The sequence below is a fragment of the Hyaena hyaena genome, unplaced genomic scaffold, assembly GCF_003009895.1.
Source record: "Hyaena hyaena isolate Hyena2069 unplaced genomic scaffold, ASM300989v1 scaffold_157, whole genome shotgun sequence".
Taxonomy (NCBI): Eukaryota; Metazoa; Chordata; class Mammalia; order Carnivora; family Hyaenidae; genus Hyaena; species Hyaena hyaena.
Genome location: NW_024080789.1, coordinates 136,291 through 161,758, shown reverse-complemented (window position 1 = coordinate 161,758; position 25,468 = coordinate 136,291). Strand labels below are relative to the sequence as shown.

Here is a 25,468-nt window from a genome sequence, read left to right as displayed (position 1 = left end):
ACTAGTTAATGACAGTTGGATTTATACTCTGGTGTGTCTTCTACCTACTGTAGGCAGACCTTTTTAGCTGTAGCACTGTTGAGTGTTTATATCAATATTGGATACAGATTTAGGGAATTTTAAATACCTGCGGCAGTTGGTAATATGTAGTTATTGTTCAGAAAACGTTTTGAGACGTGTGGCATGTTACACACTTTACTAGTGTTTGGCTATCCATCTAGTGGTATTTTAAGGAAGCAGTGTATTGGGGTGTAGTTTTTAATGGCTATAATGTAGAGCAAGGGTTTTCATTCTTGGTGTTGGTAACATTTTGGGCCAGGTAATTCTTTGTTGCAGCTGGCAGTTCTGTGCTTTGTAGGGTGTTCAGCATCATCCCCGCCCTCAAAGCAGTAGTTTCAGTTGCATCCTCCTATGTGAAAACTGAAGTATCCTCAGACATTGCCAGATGTGTCTGGGTGGTGCGATATTGCTCTTAGTAGAGAACCATTGGTGTAGGGGATTTGACTTTTGGTGAAAATCTGAATAAATGAAGTTTTTGTTGGCATTGCAGGGCTCTGTTGCAAACAAGTTTTACGTTCACAATGACATCTTCAGATACCAAGATGAGGTCTTCGGTGGCTTTGTCACTGAGCCTCAGGAGGGTAAGTTACTTGTCTAAATTTTTTTTGATGGCATCAGGTTGACCTGAAGAGAGTATGGGTTTCTTGAATGTTTTTGTTATACTCTATATTCTTTATTAATAACTTCTAATTGTCAGGGCAGGGGAATGCTGAAGTTTTTAACCTACTCAAATCTAACAGGTCAACTGGCTTTATGGAAGACCTAAACTGAAGTCAGTAGTAGGTATTTACTCATTGCAACAGTAGTAGACCCCATGAACTACACGATACCTGCATTGTAGCCATGGTCATTCCAGGAGTTAGAACCCTAAGTTCAAGGAATCGAAATCTTTCTTAACGGGCAGTAAATGTGCCTACCCTTTGTTCTGGAGGGAGACACTTCTGAGGCTGCTGTATAAATATTTCTAAAAGACAGTCTGGAACAAAAAAGGTGGCCGTTGCCTTAGTTGTAAGATGTCTAGAAACACGAGAGACCCCTGAAGAATGGTCTCTAAACACTAATAATGATTAGTATATTAGTACTTCCGCTGTGTCTGAAATGATTTGTACTTTATATTTATTGTGTAATACAACAGCCTATAGATGACTATTTTAAGTACTGTTCTCATTTTATAGATTAGGGCACTGAGACAAGAGAAGTAATTTGCCTGATGTTGTATATAGCTCATTAGGTGGTAGAGCCTGCATTGGATTATGGGCCTCAAAATAACCTCAGATTCCATGTTCTTATTCTTACCCCAACCGTTACATTAGCCTTAATTCTGTACTTACAGCCTTTCCCATGATTTTACCAAACTGCCATGTTTTATTTACTTTCTGTATATATGTTGTTATTTCATTATGTTTTGTCTTAAAGTTTTTATTTAAATTCCAGTTAACATCAGTGTAATATTTATTTTACGTGTCTAGTATAGTGATTCCACACTTCCATACAACATTCGATGCTCATTACAGTGCACCCCTAATCCCCATCACCTATTTAACTCATCCCCCCACTCACCTCGTTACTTTTTTGATCATGATGAACACTGTAAAAATGAATATAATGTTGACTTTTGAACAACTTGGGGGTTGGGATGCTGACCCCTCCACACCCAATCAAAAAGCTGCATAGAACTTTTAACTCTATAAACTTTTTAACTATTACTAGTCTACCGTTGACTGGAAACTACTTACAAATATATCGATTAACATGTATCTTGTATGTTAAATATATTATTGTTTGTGTTCTTAAAGTAAGCTAGAGAAAAGAAAATGTTATTGAAATCATAAGAAAATTTATTTATAGTACTGTACTGTATTTATTGAGGGAAGATGTATGTATGAGTGGACCCGCACAGTTGAAACTCGTCCTAAGGGTTAGTTGTATTCGAGAATGAAATAAGCACAAATTGCTTTAAATTTCTTGTCTCATTTAGAATCTGAGGAAGAGGTAGAGGAACCCGAAGAAAGACAGCAGACACCCGAGGTGGTACCTGATGATTCTGGAACTTTCTATGATCAGACTGTCAGGTACGAAAACCTTTGTTGATCTGTCCAGAGCTGCATGAGAATTTGGGTTGTCTAGTCTTTCCCTTTGTTGGAAGGCAGTTGTGTATTCTCAGAATTATCTCTAAAAGTAACTGATTTCCTAGAAAAAGGTTTTTGCTTTTGGTATCTCTGAGCTAACAAAAATGTTATAACTTGTTTAATATCTATTGCACAATGAGAACTACTTAAATAGTATCCATCAGTTGCTTTTTGGTTTCATTTTTTCGTGGCCATAAGTGAAAAATAGATTTGGGGATTTTTTTTCCTCAAAGATTTTATTATTTTTAAATGTTTATTCTTTTGAGAGTGAGAGCGAGAGCTCAGGGGTCAGGGTGAAAGGGAAGGAGCTCAGAGAGAAAGGGAGAGAAAATCCCAAGCAGGCTCCACACTGTGAGCATGGAGCCCCATGCAGGGCTCAAACCCACAAAGCCATGAGATCATGACCTGAGCCGAAATCAAGAGTGGGATGCTTAACTGACTGAGCCACCTAGGCGCCGCCCTAGTATAGTAATGTTAACTATATGCAAATATTTGTGCAACAGATCTCTAGAACTTTTCATCTCTCAAAACTAAAACTATAACCTTCGAACAACTCTTTTCCCCTTCCATACAGTCTCTTAGTATGTGTGTAGGTGAATTGTGATAGTTTCGGGGTTGTAACAGAAACCACGATTTGATTCATTTTGATCTGTTTTTGATGTGTTTGCTTATGAGAATTTAGCTAATCTGATTTGCTCATTGAATGCTTTTCTAAGAAGTTGTCTTGTTTTAATACTCAGATCTTTTCTTGGAGAGAGGGAACTATTTCTTCCTTCCGGTCTCTGTAGTTAATAAAGACTTGGGTTTCTTGCTAAATCAGTAGAGGCAGAATGATGTTTCTCAAATTTCCCAAAGCAATGATTTGGAAGAACATTTAGAGGAACCTGTTGCTGAACCAGAGCCTGATCCTGAGCCAGAACCAGAGCAAGAACCTGTGTCTGAAATCCAAGAGGAAAAGTCTGAACCAGTGTTGGAAGAAAGTACTCCTGAGGATGCTCAGAAGAGTTCTTCCCCTGCACCTGCAGACATGGCGCAGACAGTCCAGGAGGACCTGAGGGTATGCAGATATCTTTGTTCTTCTCTGTTTCTAGGTGGCTTTTAAAAACCTCCTCCTTCCTTTATTATTGTTTATAGGTACATATTGTTATTATTGGTACATATTGTTATTATTGACTTTTATAGGTACGTTTTCATTGTTCAGGGAAACTTACTACATATTGATCCATACCTCAGATAAGAAGACACTTTCTTTTTTTTTTTTAATTTTTATTTCTGATAGAGTCAGTGTGAGCAGGGGAAGGTCAGAGAGAGAGGGAGACACAGAATTTGAGGCAAGCTCCAGGCTCTAGCTTGGACAGCTAGCTGTCAGCACAGAGCCTGACATGGGGCTCGAACCCACGAACTGTGAGTCATGACCTGAGCTGAAGTTGATGCTTAACCAACTGAGCCACCCAGGCGTCCCGACACTTACTGTTTTATAAAAGTAATTCTCTTTCCCGCCTAAGGAAACTTGAATACTTTTTAGACCAGAAATGTCAGGTTCTCTTTTATCACCATGTCAACAACCTCTCACTTTTTAAATATTTTGTTTCAAAATATGACATGCTTTCCCTTTGTAATAAAGACCCTTGAGAAAGTCGGGATAGAAGGAACTTACTTAAACATCATAAAAGCCATTTTTGAGAAGCCCTCTGCTAACATCATCCTCTACAGGGAAAAACCGAGAAGCTTTCCCCCTGAGATCAGGAACACGACAGGGATGTCCACTCTCACCACTGTTTAACATAGTGCTGAAGTCCTAGCATCAGCCATCAGACAACAAAAGGAAACAAAAGGCATCAGAATTGGCAAAGAAGTCAAACCCTCACTTTTCGCAGACAACATGATACTCTACATAGAAAACCCGACAGACTCCACCAGAAGCCTACTAGAGCTGATCCATGAATTCAGCAACGTTGCAGGATACAAAATCAACGTACAGAAATCGGTTGCATTTTTATACTCCAATAATGAAGCAACAGAAAGAGAAATCAAGAAACTGATCCCATTCACAATTGCACAAAAAAACATAAAATGCCTAGGAATAAACCTAACCAAAGATATAAGAGATCTATAGGTTGAAAACTATAGAAAACTTATGAAGGAAATTGAAGAAGACACAAAGATATGGAAAAACATTCCATGCTCATGGATCAGTAAGAATAAATATAGTTAAAATGTCATTACTACCGAAAGCAATCTACACATTCAATGCAATCCCAATCAAAATTGCACCAGCATTCTTCTCAAAACTGGAACAAACTATCCTAAAATTTGTATGGAACCACAAAAGACCCAGAATAGCTAAAGTAATATTGAAGAATAAAACCAAAACGGGAGGCATCATCATCCCAGACTTTAGCCTCTACTGCAAAGCTGTAAGCATCAAGACAGTATGGTATTGGCATAAAAACAGACACATAGACCAATGGAATAGAGTAGAGAACTCAGATTTGGACCCACAAATGTATGGCCAACTATCTTTGACTAAGCAGGAAAGAGTATCCAATGGAAAAAAGACAGTCTCTTTAACAGATGGTGCTGGGAGAACTGGACAGCAACATGCAGAAGAATGAAACTAGATCATTTTCTCACACCATACACAAAAGTAAACTCAAATGGATAAAGGACCTGAATGTGAGACAGGAAACCATCAAAACCCTAGAGGAGAAAGCAGGAAACAACCTCTTTGACCCTCAACCATAGCAATTTCTTACGTGACAGATCGCCAAAGGCAAGGGAATCAAGAGCAAAAATGAACTATTGGGACCTCATCAAGATTAAAAGCTTCTGCACGGCAAAGGAAACAATCCATAAAACTAATAGATAACCGACCGAATGGGAAAAGATAGTTGCAAATGACATATCAGATAAAGGGCTAGTATCCAAAATCTATAAGGAACTCGCCAAGCTCCACACCCGAAAAACAATCCAGTGAAGAAATGGGGAGAAGACAGGAACAGACACTTCTCCAAAGAGGACATCCAGATGGCCAACAGACACATGAAACGATGCTCAGCATCCCTCCTCATCAGGGAAATACAAATTAAAACCACACTGAGATACCTCATGCGGGTCAGAATGGCTAAAATGAGCAAATCAGAGGACTCTAGATGCTGGCGAGGATGTGGAGAAACGGGCACCCTCCTACACTGTTGGTGGGAATGTAAACTGGTGCAGCCCCTCTGGAAAACAGTGTGGAAGTTCCTTAAAAAAATGAACACTAGAACTCCCCTATGACCCAGCAATAGCACTGCTAGGAATTTACCCAAGGGATACAGGAGTGCTGATGCATAGGGGCACGTGTACCCCAATGTTCATAGCAGCACTCTCAACAATAGCCAAAACATGGAAAGAGCCTAAGTGTCCATCAACGGACGAATGGATAAAGAAGATGTGGGTTATCTGTACAATGGGATACTACATGGCATTGAGAAGGAATGAAATCTGGCCATGTGTAGCAACATGGATGGACCTTGAGGGTGTTAAGCTGAGCGAAATAAGTCAGGCAGAAAAGGACAGATACCATATGTTTGCACGTATAGGAAGATTAGGAGGAACTTAATGGAGAACCATAGGGGAGAAGGGGAAAAATAGTTGGGGAGAGGGAGGGAGGCAAACCATGAGAGACTCTTGAATGCGGAGAACAAACTGAGGGCAGATGGGGTGGGCGGGGAAGGGCGTGATGGGCATGGAGGAGGGCACTCTTGGGGATGAGCACTGGGTGTTATATGGAAACCAACTTGATAATAAACTAATTAAAAAAATATGACATGCTTGTTAAAAACAGATGGTAATGTGCCGTTTAAAAACATATCAGCACAACAGACTTTTTCCTGCTTTTTTTCTGAAATGTAACTGAGAGTAAGTTTATAGTAGAGGTAGAAACAAATTGCTGAACTACAGCTGCTTTTCTAATTAGAATACTTGATTTTCACAGTTTTGAAGCTTTTCAGTTACTCCTGAATTATTTCAGGATGATGTTAGCTGGAATCACAGAACATTATATTTGATGTTCTGTGAAGGAATGTGTTTTGTGCTGTATTTACAGGGCCAGGGTTCCTAAGGTTCCTTCTTAGATCATTTGTCTAACAGTTCAAGTGCCTCTGCTAGGCATTGTTTTGGGTGTGGAAGGTATTGGTAAAACAGGGTTCTTGGTCTCTCTCTAGAGGGCAGTCAGTGATGAGTTGAGTAGGAAAGTTGAGCTTGCAGGGAGAAAAATTGGCTGGATTGAGAAGGAATGAATAGGGAGGTGACTGCTATTGTAGCCCTGGAGAGAAATCCTGACACCTGGGATTAAGGTTGTGGCAGTGAAGGTAGTTAAGCTGTAAATAGCAAGGTTTGGGAAATTTGATATGGATTGAAAAGGTGTTAAAGGGAATTCTAAAGTTGATGTAATAGGGTTGATGTTTGTACCATTAATTGGGAGAATCCTAAAAGGAAACTGGTTTTGAAGGAAAGAGAATTTTCTTTGATTCTCAAACCTGAAATTGAGTGAAGGTAGTTTCTTAGACCTTAAACTTTTATTTTGTTGATACTTGATGACTAATCCTGGGGGATTTTAAAACTAAATTTGTAAGTAGAGGAAGAAAGGGAATCTCAAGATACTTAGAAACAACATTCTGCTTACGAAAATGTGATACATATATTATATACAAGATATTAAGAACTAATATCTTTTATATTATTTTGATAGGGTTAATCAACTAATGTTGTTGTTCCCTTAGACATTTTCTTGGGCATCTGTGACCAGTAAAAATCTTCCACCCAGTGGAGCTGTCCCTGTTACTGGGATACCACCTCATGTTGTTAAAGTACCAGCTTCACAGGTGAGTTTTTAAGCTTGTATTTCATGTAAAGTGGTTCACATTGGTTTGGACACTGTGGGAACTGGTACATAGAGCAAAGAAGAATACAGGGTGGTTTTTAATAATTTCCTTTTTGAGAGAGTTGTCATTTTTTTCTCTTATTTTTTATTATTAAAAAATTTTTAATGTTTATTTTCAAGAGAGAGAGCGAGCAAGCAAGGGAGGGGCAGAGAGAGAGGGGGAGACACAGACTCTCAAGTAGGTTCCAGGCTCTGAACTCTTAGCACAGAGCCTGATTTGGGGCTCAAACCCACAAACCCATGTGATTATGACCTGAGCTGAAACCTAAGAGTCAGATGCTTAACCGACTGAGCCACCCAGGCATCCCTGTCATTTTCTTTTAAACTTTATTGTTAGCTAAGAAACTTGACAAGATAAAAGGTGAGCTTGCTTTGTTTTTATACAGAAGTTAACTTACAAATTTTTCAGCCTCGTCCAGAGTCTAAGCCTGAATCTCAGATTCCGCCGCAGAGGCCTCAGAGGGATCAAAGAGTGCGAGAGCAACGAATAAATATTCCTCCCCAGAGGGGACCTAGACCAAGTAAGAGCTCAGAAGGGTGACTTCTAGTTTGGGGGATTTTGAGGTGAGAGCTTGTTCTTTAGGGGTGGTTGATATTTTCTGCTTTAAAAACAGTTATGGAGCTGATGGAATTTCCTGTGTTTGGGGGCAGAGAAGAAAATTATTGAATGAAATAGTCACAGAAAATGTCTTTCTCTTTCATTGCTCTTGTTTCTTAAGTCCGTGAGGCTGGTGAGCAAGGTGATGTGGAACCCCGAAGAATTGTGCGACACCCTGATAGTCACCAACTTTTCATTGGCAATCTGCCACATGAAGTGGATAAATCGGAACTTAAAGATTTCTTTCAAAGTAGGTTACTGAGTTTTAAATGCTAGATTTAACTAATACATCTGTCTGTTGAGATTTAAACACTAGATTCATCTAATACATCTATTTCCAGTAGAAATAGATGAGCCACATAAGTAATTTTAAATTTTCTAGTGGTTATTTTATTTAATTATGTCTTTTTTACATTTTAAAAGGTAAAAAGAAACTGGAGAATTTAATATTAATCATTAACCCAGTGTATCAAAGACATTATTTCAACATGTAAAAATAAGAGCTATTTTATATTTTTCCATATTAAGTCTTTGAAGTCCGTATGTGATAACACTTGTGGCACTTCTTATTTTGGACTAGCCACATTACAGGTGGTCTGTAGCCACATGTTGACCAGTGGCTGTCATTGGTTAGTGTGTATATAATATTTAAAGGATATGTTCTAAGAAGCTAACTTGAGAATCTTTGTTTCACTTTCAGGTTATGGGAATGTGGTGGAGCTACGCATTAACAGCGGCGGGAAATTACCCAATTTTGGTTTCGTTGTGTTTGATGATTCTGAGCCTGTTCAGAAGGTCCTTAGCAACAGGGTAAGCAGTTTTTCATCTTGATTTTTTTTTTTTTAATAAGAATAACTTGGATCTTTGAATATAGTCATTTTACAACTATGTCTTACTTACATGGAAAGTGCAATTTATTCCAACATGTTTTGGTAATATATTCCATTGTGATGGGCCATTATTGTTAAGAGTTTAGAGTAATAAAACTTCTGTCTAAATAACTTTATTTTTGAGTCGTATGATGAGAATGAGTTAACTAATAGTTACCAATGCACTGAAACTTAATGCAGATTTCTTTCCTTGGTCATTTCTGGTTTAGGAGATGAAATAGTGTTACTTTTAACTAAGATAAGAGCCCATTTCCCCAGGGCAGTTGTCTAGGTTTAGAGTCCTGCTCTCTGGAACCAATGTCATTAACAGTACTCTTCCCACTGGTGCTTTCTAATAATAGAGGGATTTTGTAGATCTGGAGACTTACTACTGTGTGGTTCTTAAGAAACCTTCCCTTTCTCCACATCTTTCATTAGCACAAAACACTTTCTGTACTAGTAGTAGAGAACAAAAGTTACTAAAAAAACACTGTTTGTTGTGATGGGTGTGGGATTTTTTAAAAAACTCAAAAAATTGAGGTGAAATTCATATAACATAAAGTTAATCATTTTATTTTGAGAGAATGCTGGGGGAGGGGGTGGTACAGAGAGAGGTGGAGAGAATCTCAAGCAGGCCTTGAGATTCTCTCAGCGCAGAGCTCGATGAGATGAACCCCGTGAGATCACGACCTGAGCCTAAATCAAGAGTCAGATGTTTAACCGATTGAGCCACCCAGGCCTCCCAGTCATTTTAAAGTGTAAAACTTAATTGCTTGTAATCCATGTTGTGCCACCATCACCTGTCCAGCTACAAAGCATTTTCATCAAAAGTTGCCAACAACGAGTCAGTTTCAGATTAAAACTAGACATTTTCTTAACCATGCAATAAAAATCTTGTACGTCATCACTTCCCAGAGGTTCTATAGAACTCTACATACTTCTTCAGAATGTTGATTGCTAAACTGCCAAGTTTACTGTTGTCATAACATTAAGCTGTAATCTGCAAATGTGTATTTAATCTTTCAAACTATTTGACCACTATTTTTATGATGCATCGGCTGCAGAAACACTTAGAAGTAAGGAGAGGACAGTGGCTTTTCCTAGCATAGGCACCGAATACTGAACCTAGAAATGTCCCATAAGTTTCTTGGATAAATCCATCATTCAGCATACGGGGTATGATATTCATCGTTAGAGGGTTTGATATTCTTAGTGGGCCAAAAGAGGTCAGACCCGATAACTGGCTTTTTAGTTACAAGTTGGCAGTTTAGTTAAAATAGGCTCTTTTAGGGGCCACCTGAGTGGCTCAGTCGGTTGAACGTTGAGCATCAGAGTTCAGCTCAGGTCATTATCTCGCGGTTCATGTGTTTGATCCCCACGCTGGACTCTGTGCTGACAGCTCGGAGCCTGGATCCTGCTTCGGATTCTGTGTCTCCCTCTCTCTCTGACCGTCCGCTGCTCATGCTGTCTCTCTCTCTCAGGAATAAGTGGAGAAAAAAACATTAAAAAAAAACCAAAACGACTAGCTCTTTAATTAGTTCCAGGTAAGGGGTTTGTTTCCTTTAATGAACATGGAGAAGCCATGGCAGAAGAACTTTCTGCAATAAATTTTCTCAGAAAGGGGCTGTGTGTCTGAGACATTTTTCTCATGCAAATTATTTCTACCCTGCCCTTTAAAACATCCCTAGCTCCAATCTCTCTCACCTTATTAGAGTTTAATACGGTTTTATTTTTCCTGTTGTATGTAGAATATTGTCTGGAACAGTGCATCAGATTAATGTGTGTGAAGTGGTTTAATACAGTGTGAATCTTAAAACATTACATAAATATTTATATTATTTTAGTGTTATGAGTGTACAAATACATATTTAATCAGAAATTTAAATATAAATCAGGTCAAAAGAGCCCTCCCACCCCCTTTCCGCAGGCTTCCTCACGTGTACTTTTATATCACCTCTTTGTACTTGGGAGCTTCAAATGTAGCTTGTCTTTTCCCCCCCTTCTTCCCGTATTGGCAGACCTCTGCCATACTATCTTCAGTAATTTTTTAGGGGTACAGAAATACTTTATGTAAGACTGATGACCATGGTGTTGGACATGCTGTAGTGTAGTCTAGTGGTTTTAATTGCTGGTTAGGATGCCTTCATTTCCTTCTTCCATTGTTCATTATGTTGTGACCGATGGGTAAGTTCCTGAACATTCCTGGCCCTTAGTTTGCTGGCCTCTAAAGTAGTGTAATGACAGCTCTTGAAGGGTGGTTGTAAGCATTAAATGAGAAAATAAGTGTGAAACATATAGAACACTTCTTATCATAGTACTTTTAGGCATTTATTTAAAAATATATATATAGGGGCGCCTGGGTGGCTTAGTCGGTTAAGCGTCCGACTTTCGCTTAGGTCATGATCTCGCGGTTCTTGGGTTCGAGCCCCGCTTCGGGCTCTGTGCTTACTGCCAGCTCAGAGCCTGGAGCCTGTTTCAGTCTGCGTCTCCCTCTCTCTCTGACCCTCCTCTGCTCACGCTCTCTCTCTCTCTCTCTCCTAGAAATAAATAAAAAAAAATATTAAAAAAAGTAAAAATAAAAATAAAAAAATATATATGTATATCACGGGGTGCCTGGGTGGCTCAGTCAGTTAAACGTCCAACTCTTGATTTGATTACGGCTCAGGTCATAGTCTCATGGTTGGAGAGTTCAAGCCCCATGTTGGGCTCTGTGCTGACAGCTTGGAAGCCTACTTGGGATTCTCCCTCTCTCCCTTTGCCCGTTCCCCAACCCTCCCTCCCGCTCCCCCTTCCCTCTTCCTTTCCTCTCTCTCAAAAAAATGTCACTTAGAAAAGTGTCAGGAGCATAAATTAGATTTGTTGAAATCTCTAGTAACCCTTTATTTTCTACTTTGGATTGGGCTAAAAGCAAGGCCTAAGACTTGGTGTGGATGTATCTTTTTTCCTTCACTAAGGTCCTCTTTATTGTCTTCAGTATTGTCCAAAATTTTGTTAAGGTAAATAGCATTTTATTACAGTTTTATTTAGATGAAATTAATGATGTTTTTGAGATGTATACATACTTTGCCTAAGTACATGCAAGCATAATCTTTCCACATTAGGTGATGGGAGTTTATATAAGCCTTCAAATCCATGGGGAAGGTGGCAATTCTTATATTGTTCTATTTATATAATTCTATGGGAAAATAACATTTTGCTTATGGAAGTATAGTGAGAGTTATTTGTGCTGCTGTGTTGGTCAAATTGTCCTTTTTTTGAACCAGTTTGCATACCTAGCTCCACTTCTCCATGTGTTTAATGATGTGTTCTGAGTTTGAAAAAAAAAAACTGAGCTGAGAATGTAGCCGATTTGTAAATTGCTGGTTAACCTTATGATAGCTTTGTTGGTTTTATCTTTGGGAGTTGGTAGCCCATACGCACTCTTGAAGTATGCTCACCTTTATTTCTGCAGCCCATCATGTTCAGAGGTGAGGTCCGTCTGAATGTGGAAGAGAAGAAGACTAGAGCTGCCCGGGAAGGAGACCGTCGAGATAACCGCCTGCGGGGACCCGGAGGTCCTCGAGGTGGGCTAGGTGGTGGAATGAGAGGCCCGCCCCGTGGAGGGATGGTGCAGAAACCCGGATTTGGAGTGGGAAGGGGAATTGCTCCAAGGCAGTGAATTGCTCTTCATTGATCTTCACGCAGCAGTACAAATCTAGCTCCTGCAGAATGGTGAATTTCTTATACCAGCATTTGGTATCCTGGAGTATGACCCTAGTCTATTATAAACTGCTTAAGTTTGTACAATTTTACTTTTTGTGTTAATGATGTGTGCTCCCTCTCCCTTCCCTCTCCTCACCTTTTTAGTCCTTCACTTCCAATTTTGTGGAATGATATTTTAGGAAAAACAGATTTTTAAAGAAGAGAAAAAGACTGAATTTCCTTGCTTTACTTTTGAATATACAGACTGGATTTTTTTTTTAACAGCTGTTTCCCCAAAGGAATGTATCTTACCTATTACTGACATTTGGTATGTTTCATTCATTGGACTATTTCTTATTTTCTATGTGTTTCAAAAGCCTATGAGAAACACAGGATTTGATAAACATTTTGAAGGCAGGAAAAATCTAAATTGTTTCTTCTTTGAGAGTCATGGCTACCTTCTGGTGTGTAGAAATTGCCATTGGAAAAATTGACAGTTTTGATTCTTGCTGGTATGGTTAAAAACTGAATAAAAGGTGTTAGTAGAGTTTTTTTTTTCTTTTGATACGTGATCACAAAACAATTAAAAACCTTCTGTTTTTACCATTTAAATTTAAATTGTGAGATAGGTTTTAAATGTTTAGGATTCAATTGATTAGATTTCTTTTGAAGTAGGGTTCTTTTCTGTTTATTTTTAAAACAAACAAAACAAAAACAAGCCCAAAATACAACAAAAAAAGAAACTCCAAAATCCGAAGAACACAAAACCCAGAGCAAAACTGTTGTGCCTTCTATTTATCTTTGATTCCAGCCTTGGCAATTGTTGAAAGAAAAAAAAAAGTCTAGATTTGTTTTTACCAGGTATAGAGTATGTTGGGAATCGAAGAAATCCCTCTTTCACCTTGTATGTATTCTGTTCATTTGTTTTATGCCTTATACTTAAATTGAGTCTCAAACTGGAATGCCTTTGAGGACAGACATGCTTCTTTCTATAGAGGTCCTTTGATCTAAATAGTCCAGCATTTGTATTAAGTTTTATTTCGGTATCTGTTCATCACAGCCCATAAGAAGGAATACGACTTTAATATTGGACTTTGTGCTCGAGTGTCTGCCGGTTTTTTCTTTAAATCATAGGCACATGGTAAATTTTCTGTTTTGTTATGGTTCTCTTTTATTGATGGGCATACAGTGGGTTTTTCTTGGAAATGGCCAATTTTTATTAAAATATTTCTGGAAGAAAAATTAATCTGGCAATATAGACTAATATTCGTTTTACATAGTATGTTAATTTCTTGCGGGGAGTGAGGTGGGTAAAGGTTTTGTTCACACACTTGTGAAGCAAGCCTTTGTGTGATAACTTGTCCTACTAATTTGAAGGGCAGTGAGGTTGTCAAATTTAACTTATTTATTAACAGTGTTCATCTTTAGGACTGTTTGAGGAGAGTATATGAGTAGGATTAGGAATGTTTGTTTTGCTATTACTGGGAAACTCTAGGTTTGCTGAAGGGTGTAGTCTTAAACTAAAATGAAGTTTGATATTATCGGTCCTCAGTACCTCAGATATTTGAAAATTGGGAACATCACCTTCACATAAAGAAAATTACATAACTGAGTCACATGGCTGTTTTTTGGGTCGGTTTAAGTAACTATTTGGTAACAACTTCATTTGGACCAGGCCAATGATAATTGGAAGACATTCAGCTTGTACGTTTGTAGCTTATATTAAGCCGGTGGTGGAAAGAAAAAACTTAGCTGGAGATATTTTTGAAAAAAACTTTTTAAGTTGTAGTAACTAAAGTCATAAATTATGGATAATCTAGAAATCATTTTTCACAAATAAATGCTAAACCACACATTTCACAATAGGTGTTTTTCCTGCTCCATGGTTTAAGGGCACTTAAGTGGATGCAGTGATTCTCAACTGGGGCTGTTCATACTTCCTAGAGGACATTTGGAAATGGGTGAGATTTGGGGAGGAGGGAAGAGGAGTCACCACACACATCTGGCATTTAGTGGGCGGGGCTGACAGTGCTACCATAAAAAGGAAGCACACCCCGTTGAGATCATGGCTATTCCCCATTCCCTATAATGTGTGGAACATGGAAGGGGTGGATGAGGACAACTTGAAGACTGTTTGGTTTGAAAAATAGCCTCAGATAAATTAAATGAATTATCAAATAGAAATCTCTTTCAGGAATTACTGTAACATCTGCAGGTAATTAATAATCTCACTTTTCCTGTACCCATGTGTGGGTTTAAATATGCTAGGTGCTTTTTGTAACTTGTTGCATAAGCTTAGAAAAGTAAGGTTGCTTTAGTAATTTCAAGTCCTCAGAATTGGGATGATTGTGGAGTTTTAAGTAGCAACGGACTTTATGTATCAGATTTAGCATTGTGGTTAACACTATGAAGAATCCTAATATCATTGTTTACATTATTGCTGATAGAATAAACATGATACCCTCGATACACATATACTCCCACAGATAGAAAGTGAAAATAGGTTAGGACAAGATTTTCTCTAGGCAGTACTAACTTATCACATTTAAACTTTTTGAATTTTAAAATACTATTTTTCATCTGTAAGAATGCCCCAATGTACAGTTTTTTTCTGTTAAGCTTTAAACCCTTTACCCATAAGTATTTTAGCTAAGTAAGATTAGTTTGGTTCAGTGGGTCTTAGTCTTGTAAGACCTTTTGAAAGCAAGCAGATCTTAGGCCTTAACAAAAATACATGGATTGGGCTTTACTCTTGTATTCCTATGTTTTCAACTTTGTGAGCTTTTGTTTGCTGGAAGCAGTAAAATGGATAATCCAAAAATCATTCTTTGGCTTTGGATGGGTAGGTTACTTACCACAGGATTAGTTGAACTGCACTTTAGTTTTAGATTAGAGAACTAATTTTCACAATTACCCTGTGGATTAGGTGCTATTTTTCCCAAAGTAATAGATGAAGAAGAAATCTCAGCAGTTAAATGACTAGGCTTCTAAGTCATCCATGTAGCAAGGAGCAGATTGGCCTCCAAAATTGATGCTTTTTCCCTGGAACCCTGATGCCTACCCATTTTACATTTGAGTGACATATTAAAGAACAAGGCGTGACCATAATAAGTTATCACAGTACAGAGACCTGAGTCTCATTCAGAGAAAGGTTAGAATTACTCTTCTCCATTTCCTTTAAGGTAAACTAGATAGGGAAACCTTAATTTTGTAGGGCTCCTTTGATTTATAGATTGTGGTAACAGTAATGATTTGTTTTTAGGGTTTTTTTCTCACCTGAATTTTAAATACACGTATAACCTTGAACCTAGATGTGGAAGGTAACATTAATTTTATAATCCCTTAATCCAGGTGGGTTTATAGCAGTTGTGTTTTGTGCTCATAACTGCCATTCTCAGATACTTCTCTTCATCCCTTTATTTGAAAATCCTTGTAGAGTTTAATAATTTAGTGGGGAACGTGGCACTTTATAGGAAGCAATTTGTTAGAACCAGTATGGTTGCATTTGTCAAATCTACTGATCTAAAGATAAGTTTATATTGAAGTTTTATTTTTGTGCTACTTAAAAGAATCTCTGAAGGAACTGCATACAGATAAGACCTTTGGTTCAGCAGTTAGGAACCTTTTAAGAAAAGCAACTTCAACTTTTATTTGAATATGGGGTTTTAGCTAACTGTCTAATATACCGCAAATGGGCAGTGGACAGTTATTCTTCCACAAATGTGTTAGAAACCTTGAAGAATGTGTTAGAAACTTAGCAACATTTTGTGTGGGAAGTTGCTGATGAGTAAGGATTTCTGGTTTTAAGGTAGTAATGCCTTTTGGAATTTTTGTTTACTGTGATTGAGGTTCTGGGGACCACACGTTGGCTTGTGAACTCCTATGAAACTATATTAAAGGAGAAATGGTAGCACATGTGACCTAAATAAAACTTTTTTTACTTCTTAGTGGATATGTAGCTATTTCAGGATAATGCTGAAATTCATCTGCTTTGCTCTTGCTTTCATGAAACAGTCTCATAATGGCCTGAGTGAAAAGTAAAAAGTTGATTAGCAGAGATCTAAAAACTCTTATGTATGATTATACTTATGTATTGGCTTAGAATTAAGGTTGCTCACTTTTTGATCATATGACTTGTTTTGAAAACCTTGGACAGTCTCTGCTTCTCCAGTTTCCACTTGAACCTGGTAGCGTTTCTTAGCTCTCTATGAGAGGAAAATAGTATTGGAAATCAATTTCACGGTTACTTCCATAGACCATGTGACCTGGCCAGTTACAGAAATCCATAGGAGTACCTTGGAATGTGGCCAGTGTCACAGATTCATAAGGGACTTGCAGTCATCCAGTGTGTCTTCGTCTTTTAAAAAAACAAATGTTTACCAAAAATACGCTATTAAGTTACTTTAACAAGTATTTATTTTTTAGAAACCTGCTTATGGGAAGTTTGCATACATTTTTTGGTAGTAACTAGAGATGATTATATCTTGCTTAATCTGGATATAAACACTTTTAACTATTTGATGTGATTAACTACTTTGGTTACTGATTTTCTCCCCAAGGTTTGATGTCACCTGTTTGCCTTTGGATTTGGTTTAAATTCTTAAATGTTTTTATGAAGAGTATATACACTAATTTGGCCCTTTTAAATGAAGTCATTATACCAAAAAGCTGGCATCAGGAAATAGGGGAGAAGAACAAGTCTTCCTTTCTTTAAAGATTCCATGTATGCTTAAATAGATTATGTAGAACACATGTTGAAAATGAATTCATATAGGTAGATGTTAGATTTTGGAGAAGGGGTGGAGGTGGAGTTAGCTGGTGGGATAAGAATCATTTGTGATTAATATGTAAAAAATAATTTTGAGTGAGAAACATCAGAATATTTAAAGTTTTTGTTCCCATTTTGATTACTACCGTAAGAGACAGGAGAGACTCCTAGAACTCTTTAAATCCTAGAATGTTAGTGCTGGAAAGGACTAAAGGTTGTACAACTCCTTTATTTTTCAAAAGCTAAATGGCTCAGAGAATAGATTATTAGCACAAGAGTCCCACATTGGCTTGTAGAAGTAACACGGGTCACCTTCAGGGTCACCACTCTGCCCGAGGTTCACTGTAGGAAGCCAGGTCAGGATGTGGGGAGAAAAGGGAAGGAGCCACATTTTATATGCTTACTCAGTTGCTTCTGTAGCTCAGTTTTCATACCCAGTTTTTCTCAATTTTCTTAGAGCTGTCTTAATGCCCAGCTCTACCAGGGCCTGTTGTCTAAGGACATTATTATCTTGTGCTCCCCTCAGGGATGGGTTTACTACTAGCTGTCAGAAAGCTATTGGGTATCCTAATGTTAATAGCTGAAACTCAGCTGTAATTTTCTCCTAAATCCTTCAGCATTTTGCATTCTGTACATTGTGGTGCTTTCCCACCTTGTATTGTTATAACTGTAAGCTCCTAAGGGGCAGCAATTTGGTCTTAGGCATGTACTCTGTTCAGTGCCTGGCAGCACCACCTACCTGTCAGGGTCCTAATCTTCCTTTCCAGTGATTTCTCCCGTTCTTCATGGAGGTGATGCGCCAGCTGCGCTAAAGTACTTCTTGTTTTTCTAGTAAGCCCGGCATTGCTGATATTCGTGGCTTCAAGTGCCTTTTCTTCCCTACAGATAGACTTGTATCTGCATCTCCCCTTCCCCAAATCTTGCCATCGAAATTGCTTTTTTCAAGACCCAATTCAAGACCATTTTCCTTTTCCCTAAGAGAAAAGATTTGCAACAGGTGTGGGGAACCCCTTTTTTGGGGGGTTAATTTGGCCAGAATTTGAAGTGGGGAGCAAAGTCATTCTCATCTACTTCCCTTCTACATTGTCCTTCCTGTTTGAGATTCTGTCCCAACCTTCACTTAAAAAAAAATACGTGTTCCTAGAGCACTTTTAACCTTTCTCCTTGCTCATAACTTACCCCTTTAACCTACAGTTAGAATGACCTGCATCTGTTGTACTACTACCATAATAGACCATAGGCCCCTCGAGGACAAGGACGGCTTAATTTTCCCTGTATTTCACCAGAAGGTACAGTGACCCCCATGAGGCGTCCTTAAAAGAGCACTCATTGAGTTGAATCAATTAATGTATTTATTGTTTTTTATTCTCACAACGAAGACGTGCCTAGAGATAGGACCTAATAACTTTTAGGCTCTAGGACAATTCATATTGGAGGGGGTTGTTGGGAAAATTTGAGGGGTGGACAGAGGAGGAAGGAAGTCACTGAGGATCACGCGAGGGACTTCCATCCTTGGTCTGGGTGATTAGCCATTTTGGATGGTGCCCAGTATATCCCAGACACCTTGTTCCTGTGCAGAAGAAGAATTTTATGTGCCAACTTTCATTTTTTTTTCCCAAACCTAGTCCGTTATTCTCCCAGTTCATGTCCTCTCCTATGCCCAAAGTCTACGTCCTCTGCTTTTTTTCTTACTCCAGCCAAGTCCTGTCAGTGCTACCTCAAGTCTTTCACACCTCGTTCCTCCCCACTTAGATGATTTCAGTGGCCTCTCAGCTTCCTTTACCTGTTCTTACCCCAGCCTGCCTTATACACGATATTAGATTCATCTTCCTGAAACATAGCTCTGACCATGTATCCCGTGTATGTGTTCTGTCTCCCCTACTAGACTGTAAGCTCCTTACGGGCAGGGTCTGTCAGAGTCATCTTTGTATCTCCCATAGTACCTATCAATAAATATTTCTTGAATGAACCACATAAAGCCTTGTCTTAAGTGAAATGATGTTCTCTAGATTATATGTAGGTTCCTCTCTGGGGTAATCACAGTACTTCAAAAGTTTTTTCACAGATAAAGTTGGTTAAATAGTAACAATGAGTTGACCACAGAGAAAATTTCAGAAAATTTTAATTTTTTTCCATTGGAATCAGCATGGATATGTGTATATGGATGGTTCAATAAATATATTTTTATATACATGTATCACAGAAATTTTACATTACGTCTTCAAACTGCAGAAATAGATTTTTTTATAAGCCAAAAAATAACTGCCATAACTTTTATGATTTCATGCAAAAAAGGGGAAAGAATAAGGGGCAAGAGGGAATTGATTGTTTCAGGTTAAGAGTCCAGTAAGAAGTAAAAATGTTACATTAAGGAAGCGATTGCTTAACACGCTGCTTAAGGTGGTAGCCAGACAAATCCTTAACTGCAGCATTAAGGCCATACCAAGTTTATACATATATACAAAGAAATTTCCATATAAAAGACATACTATCACATTTTCTTCTGGGAAAGGATGAGGAGCTTTGTGAGTAATTCTGACCCAGTTTTCCAGTCCAATTGTTTAAGATGTCCTCAGGCTCCTGAAATCTCTTCTACTTTGGCTAGCTGTCAGTTGCTTTTATGTGGGCTTGTGAATTTTGTATTCTCTTAATGCAGAAGTATGAATCATTTGAACTTTTTCCATTATGGGTGATGAAGCACTTTGTAGCTTAACTAACTCACACTGCCCAGCCCAGCATATTTTACATCTCCTCCCCAAAAGTATTGGAATCACAGTCGGAATTGTAGTTGTCTTACCTGTATCAGACTCCACAGCCAGTGTTGGCATTGTGACCTGAAGAAATACACTGTGCCTGTCTATTCTTTGGGGTTAAAATAACTTTGAGTAGTTAAAGTGTAACGAACCAACTTGTGAGGTTTCAAGGTAACATATCCTGGAACTGGTGAAAACACTTTTACCCCCTGTATGTCATGACATACTTAAGTCGGTAGCTACCTTTTTGAGAAAAAGGAAATGTAAAATCGCTTGCAGAAGAATAACAACATGGGGTTTGTTCTTCTGTCTAAACATGAAATGAGGCAACTTTTAAGACAAAGGGTACATCTGTTGTGCAAATATCTAAGTGCGTGAAATGGCGAAAATCTAAGGGCAAGTCCTTTGGAGATGACTTCCAGATAGGCAAGAAGTCACCTGCTTTGGCAAGCTTGGGGTGAGACTCCCGAGAGTGCACAACTTGTTCTGTCGGCAGAAACTGGCCCATCTTAGTGGATGAATCTTGAGTTAAAAGTTACTAAGTCTAAGATAACATTATGTCAATAAAATATCCTATTACCCAGTGACTGAGCCTTTATTTGATAATGTTATCTCCTTTGGAATGTTTTAAATCAGTCTAATGCTGCTTTTTCATTAATGTTGTAGCTGTGAATTGGAAATCACTAGTAGTCCTGTTTGTCCCTACTTCTCTGTAGACCATTTTCCAGCTATGGCTCCAGCATGTTTACAACAATTATGGCTGCAAGGTAATTCGGTCTCCTCCCGTGGGTTCCCTGGGCCAGTCAAGTTTGAGGTCTCTGGAAATGGCTTGTCTTGGGAGAGGACCAAATTGTGATTTGGAAGTACTGTAGCGTGTTTGAACATTTAGAAAGTAAGCACTCACTGTCCTTCCCAGTCATGCCTCAACCGCTCCTAACCAAAAATGCTAGCTCTTTACATTGTGATACTTTACATCGGTTCTAAAGTGGTTTTAGCCAACGGGTCAGTTACAATGCTTACCTACACACTGAGGCATGGACATCCTTTGGCAGTCTTACCTAGAGGGCTTAAAAGTATTAAGCATTTTGTCTTGGTTACTTTTGTTCTCTTTGTACATTTCAAGTCTAATTATAGCAGTTGAAGACATATATTGTGTCCAGTTTTTTAAACTTATTTTGGAGGCCACTGAGTACCTGGTGTATTTGTCTTGAAAGTAGAAGTTAATATTTGTCTTGAAAGTAGAAGTTAATATTTGTCTTGAAAGTAGAACTTGGCTGTTTAGCTTTTTTTATTTTTTCATTTTATATTTTTTTCTTTAGGTAGGCATTTTATCTGTGCCCAATATACTAAGCAAGATACTTTCTTTGGGGTTTAATTTGCTCATCTCACTTTAACTGCCATTAGTGTTAAAACACTATAATGGATTAAGTATTGGAAGACTGAACCATGAAAGTATGAAATATGAATTTTAAATGTTCTGAAATGTGGGAACATCAGTGTTTCAGCTTTTTACATACCATTCAGGCATGTTGAGCATCGTTCACTTTTAAATGAGGTAGAAATACGCCTAATGTGGAAAAATTTGAGTTTAGCAAACTACTTCCTTGATAAGTAATATTTTTGAAGTTTTAGAGTAGTCTTTCATTTACTAGGTAGGTTATACTAACCTATTTTCCCACAATATTTTTTCTAAAGAATTTTCCTAAGAGAAATTGTTCTGAAAAACAACAAACAAACAAAATACCCTTTTTATGTACTTCAGTAACAATGACTTGATTAAAAGCCAGTTACGTTTTTTTTTTTTTCTTTCTATTCATAATTGGCTCTCCCCGCCTCTGTACCTTTTTTTCTTTTATGGATGTGATTTCATGGTTTGAGTAGAGAAGTGCTCTCCAGGTAAGGAGAAGTCCTTTCAGGTACAGCTGAGAATAAGAAGGATATGCTAGACTATGTTTTCCTTCTAGGTCAGCTCTTTTTAATATGTCAGACCAACAGAAGGTTATAGTTTTTGGACCATAAGTGCTGCTTTAGAAATACCTGCACTGTATTAACTTTCAGAATAACTGTAGAATAGTGAGCTCTCTGTAGAACCATGACTTTACCATAGCTTTGTTATCCCCCTTCCAGTGCCTACCTAGCACAACTAAATGCATAATACTTATTGGGTAGAATTGATGCCCTTGAAGATGTGAATTTCTAGTGGGTACAACAGCTGCATCTGAGATGAAGGAAAAGGTAAGTTCTCCCGAAATAGGTACAGGAAAATCCGAATTAGGCTGGAAATGTCAGCTAGTGGAAAAGAGATAGAACCAGCTGTTGTACCCATGAAGGACTACCTCATTGATTGGTCTTTGAAAATTGCCATACTCAAGAGTTCTGATTCCTTATTCTATATTTAAGGTGATTATGATATACTCCAAATCCATCTTTCCAAACATGTCTCCATTCATGACACTTTAGCCAAACAGATCATCACTATACCTTGTATATGTCCCTTGGTTTTTTTACCTCCATATTTACTCCTATGGTTCCTTTTGCTGGAATACTCTCCCCATCCATCAAAACCTCATCTTTAAGGTACCACTGCTCAAATGGCCTATAAGCCTCGAGATGTTTTATGGTTTATTATCTGCCTGCTCTGTGGCACCTTCCTTTCCCTGTTAACATGTTTCCTGTACTCCACAGTAGTGCTTATCTTGGGACTTGTAGCAACCCCTCCTGTACTGTAAGGAAAGAGGCTGTATTTCCTTCTGACGCCCTGCTTTCAAGGCACACTGCCTTGCCACCATAGATTTAATAAACAGGTGGATGGATGACAGGCGAGTGTAAGGGAGGTTAAAAACAAAGCTGATGAAGAAGTGGAAAGAGTATACATTTTCTAGTCCTGACTGGAATTTTGAGTCAAACTCAAAGCTTGAAAGGCTGAACTGCTTTCTCCCGGCTGGGACATTTCAGAAAATCATCCCAAGGCGCACTTAACCTGGACACCCACTGAATCTGACTTGAGGACTCTAGGGTCCGTTCAGAGTGCTGCTCTCCTCACCGGCATTCAGAGCTGCCCAGGGTCGGCTGTCCTAGCCCTCAGGGCAGTCACTATTCCATTGCTGGCATCACGGCTGTAGCTCACGATTCTGTCACGCCACAAGCCAAGCTTCAGGATACACCTGGAGAGATGTGGACGAGGCCAAGTGCAACCTAGGAAATGTAGTAAGCAGAGGCCTTGTCCCATGAACTGGTCTGGCTAATTCGTACACGTCAGCTTGCCCAGGGAGTTGTTAAGTCAGGAACAAAAGGACTTGGAGACCAGCTGCAGCTTCTAAGGATATTTTTTTTTGGGTGGGGGGAGGGTATGTTCATACATTTCCCTGTAATTCCCTTGTCCCCGCTGTATTTCCAGAGTCTGGATGGGTGTAAAGAACCATTAGAAGGCCCTCCCTTACTGGAACGTTGCTCAGCCTGCCATTTTTAGTACTTTTGTTGTAATGGTATCTGGTATGAAGAGGTGCTCCTGCTTTACCTGAATTCCTGCCTGGAGGAAGTGGTTTACTGTGTTAACACTTTGAAAGGTGGGTGAGACCACAGTTATATAAATCCAGATAGTAAACTGCTGTGGAAAATACTCTTGGTTTAGAGTCTGAGCTCAAATGTTCTGTTCTTCAGGAGACCTTGGATTGTCCCTGTGAGATACCATTTCTCTGAATTCTGTCTCTGCCTCCATCACCATTATCTTCCCTTGAATTAGGTTATTCATATTCATATCACATCTCACAGCTCTGAATTGTAAGTTCTGTGCTTAGGGACAGTGCTTCTCTTTCGTTCCTGTGCCTTGGCAATGTTTGTAGTAGATTCTTAGTTGAGTGACTATTTTAGAGGGGTTCTAGACTTGGGAAAGACTTCCAGAATAAGTCTAGTCCTTAACTCTCAATGCTGGCTAAATCCAGGCCATTCCAGGCACACAGTGATCTCATGCAGGACTACAAACGAGTGTGTTTTCACTATCCTCCAAATGTCATACAGTTCCACCCTGTCTTGTTGCTTACTCATTTTATTCTATTCCACAATTCTATACCCAGAAAATGGTCCCATATCGAGTCTAAATCCCTCTAAATCAACTGGATTGATTAGTAGACTCTTAACCTTTTAAGATTGGCTGATAGATTTATATACTTCTATCCAAGTTCTGAGAAGAGGCCAAAGATTGTCTTGTTTGGTTCTTAAGGTGTTTGATTTCTAGTCTAGTAAAGAGAGTATTCCTTTACATTTAACATATTACAGGAGCTTAAAGTTTTGTGTAGTAGAATGTTACCAAGGCAAAAAGGTCCAAAAACTGCTTTAGCAGCAGTTATAAGATTTATTTAAGTTAAAATGAACTAATAAACACCTATATACTTTTTTTAATGACAAAGTAAATCACCACATCAATGACTTGATTTTATATTCAATAATTTGGGAAGATAGAGCATTTTATGGGGATGTGGTGAGGAAGGTCACCAATAAGGCCAAATAATTTGTTGAAGGTCAAAAACAGGTAAGTGGAAGGTAAGCACATCATGCCTGTTTCTAAGACTTAGCTTCCTGTTGTCTATAGAATCATGTCCAAACTTTGGGCAAGACTTTGACTTGGGCTAATAAACTTTCTGAGCTTTGGTTTCCTCATGTACAAATCGAGAAGATCAGGGCCATTGTTGAAATTAAATCATGTAATTTAAAGAGATTAGCAGAGAGTAGGTGTTCAGTAGCAGTTCTGGGATTTTCAGGGTTCATTCACAATCTCTACTAGTCTACATGTGAGAGCTATTTGCAGAGCTATGGTGTGCTTTCTATTTAGGTAATATTCAAGTGATACTTGGGCAAAAGGGATACAGATACTTGATGAGTGGAACCAGGACTAGAGTTTAGGTCTCTTCGGTGGGTGTATAAGCACCTTGGGGAAGCACCGAGGAGCTAGTCCTGCAAGGTCATAGTCTGCTCTGTAGGACAGGTGGATTTGGCCTTTTGGGAGCTAGCCTCAATTCTGAAAGAAGCTCTTGGCTGCCCTCTTCTGGCAAACAGGAAGAAGTAAGAATTTGGGAGAGGCTGAGATAGTTACAATGCTTTACATTGTCTACAGTGGGGGTGGAGTTAATGGGTACTATGTCATTTTATCTAGAAGACAGACACGTGAGGTGGGTATTATTGTCTCCAAATATACAATGGAGCTGAGCGGCAGAGAGATAATGGTCTTGCTCAAGATCACGTGCCTGTGGTAGTTACATCTCAGCCTTCTTGGAAGCTAGTACCCTTTCCCCTGCAGGAGAAAACCACAAATGGGTATAGAGAGGAAAACTGAGAGGGTAAGATGAAGAGTGGGACCACGTTAGAATCTGGAGGAAGTCGGGTTTTTTTTGGGGTTTTTTTTTGTTGTTGTTGTTGTTTTTCCTGCAGCTAAGACAACTGGAGAAGTGGCTTCTCCATTTAAAAACAACAACAAAACTTTACTATTGGGAAAACCCTTCAAGTTCAATTAATTCAGTACTCCTATTGTACAGATAGGAAAAGGGTCAGAGGGGAAAACATGTAGGAATTTTATAGGGACTATATATTAACCACCTAGATTCTACAATTACCATTTCATTGTATTTGTGTTATCACACATCCCTTCAAGAGGTCTTTTAAAATCCCTGATTTGGATCTTTCAGGGTCA

General features: G+C 38.7%; 1 protein-coding gene across 3 annotated transcripts in view; it reads left to right on the top strand.

The window, feature by feature from the left end:
* The window catches only part of G3BP1 (G3BP stress granule assembly factor 1), a 34,352-nt gene extending 18,145 nt beyond the window's left edge, over positions 1-16,207 (top strand). For all 3 annotated transcript variants that reach the window (XM_039239501.1, XM_039239502.1, XM_039239500.1), the window contains 8 exons: positions 551-641; positions 2,039-2,132; positions 3,045-3,246; positions 6,956-7,057; positions 7,526-7,637; positions 7,836-7,964; positions 8,415-8,524; positions 12,035-16,207. In XM_039239501.1, the coding sequence (XP_039095432.1) occupies positions 551-641; positions 2,039-2,132; positions 3,045-3,246; positions 6,956-7,057; positions 7,526-7,637; positions 7,836-7,964; positions 8,415-8,524; positions 12,035-12,241 (1,047 nt within the window). In that variant the 3' untranslated portion in view covers positions 12,242-16,207. The remainder of the gene's footprint in view (positions 1-550; positions 642-2,038; positions 2,133-3,044; positions 3,247-6,955; positions 7,058-7,525; positions 7,638-7,835; positions 7,965-8,414; positions 8,525-12,034) is intronic.
* The last annotated feature ends 9,261 nt before the right edge of the window (positions 16,208-25,468 follow it).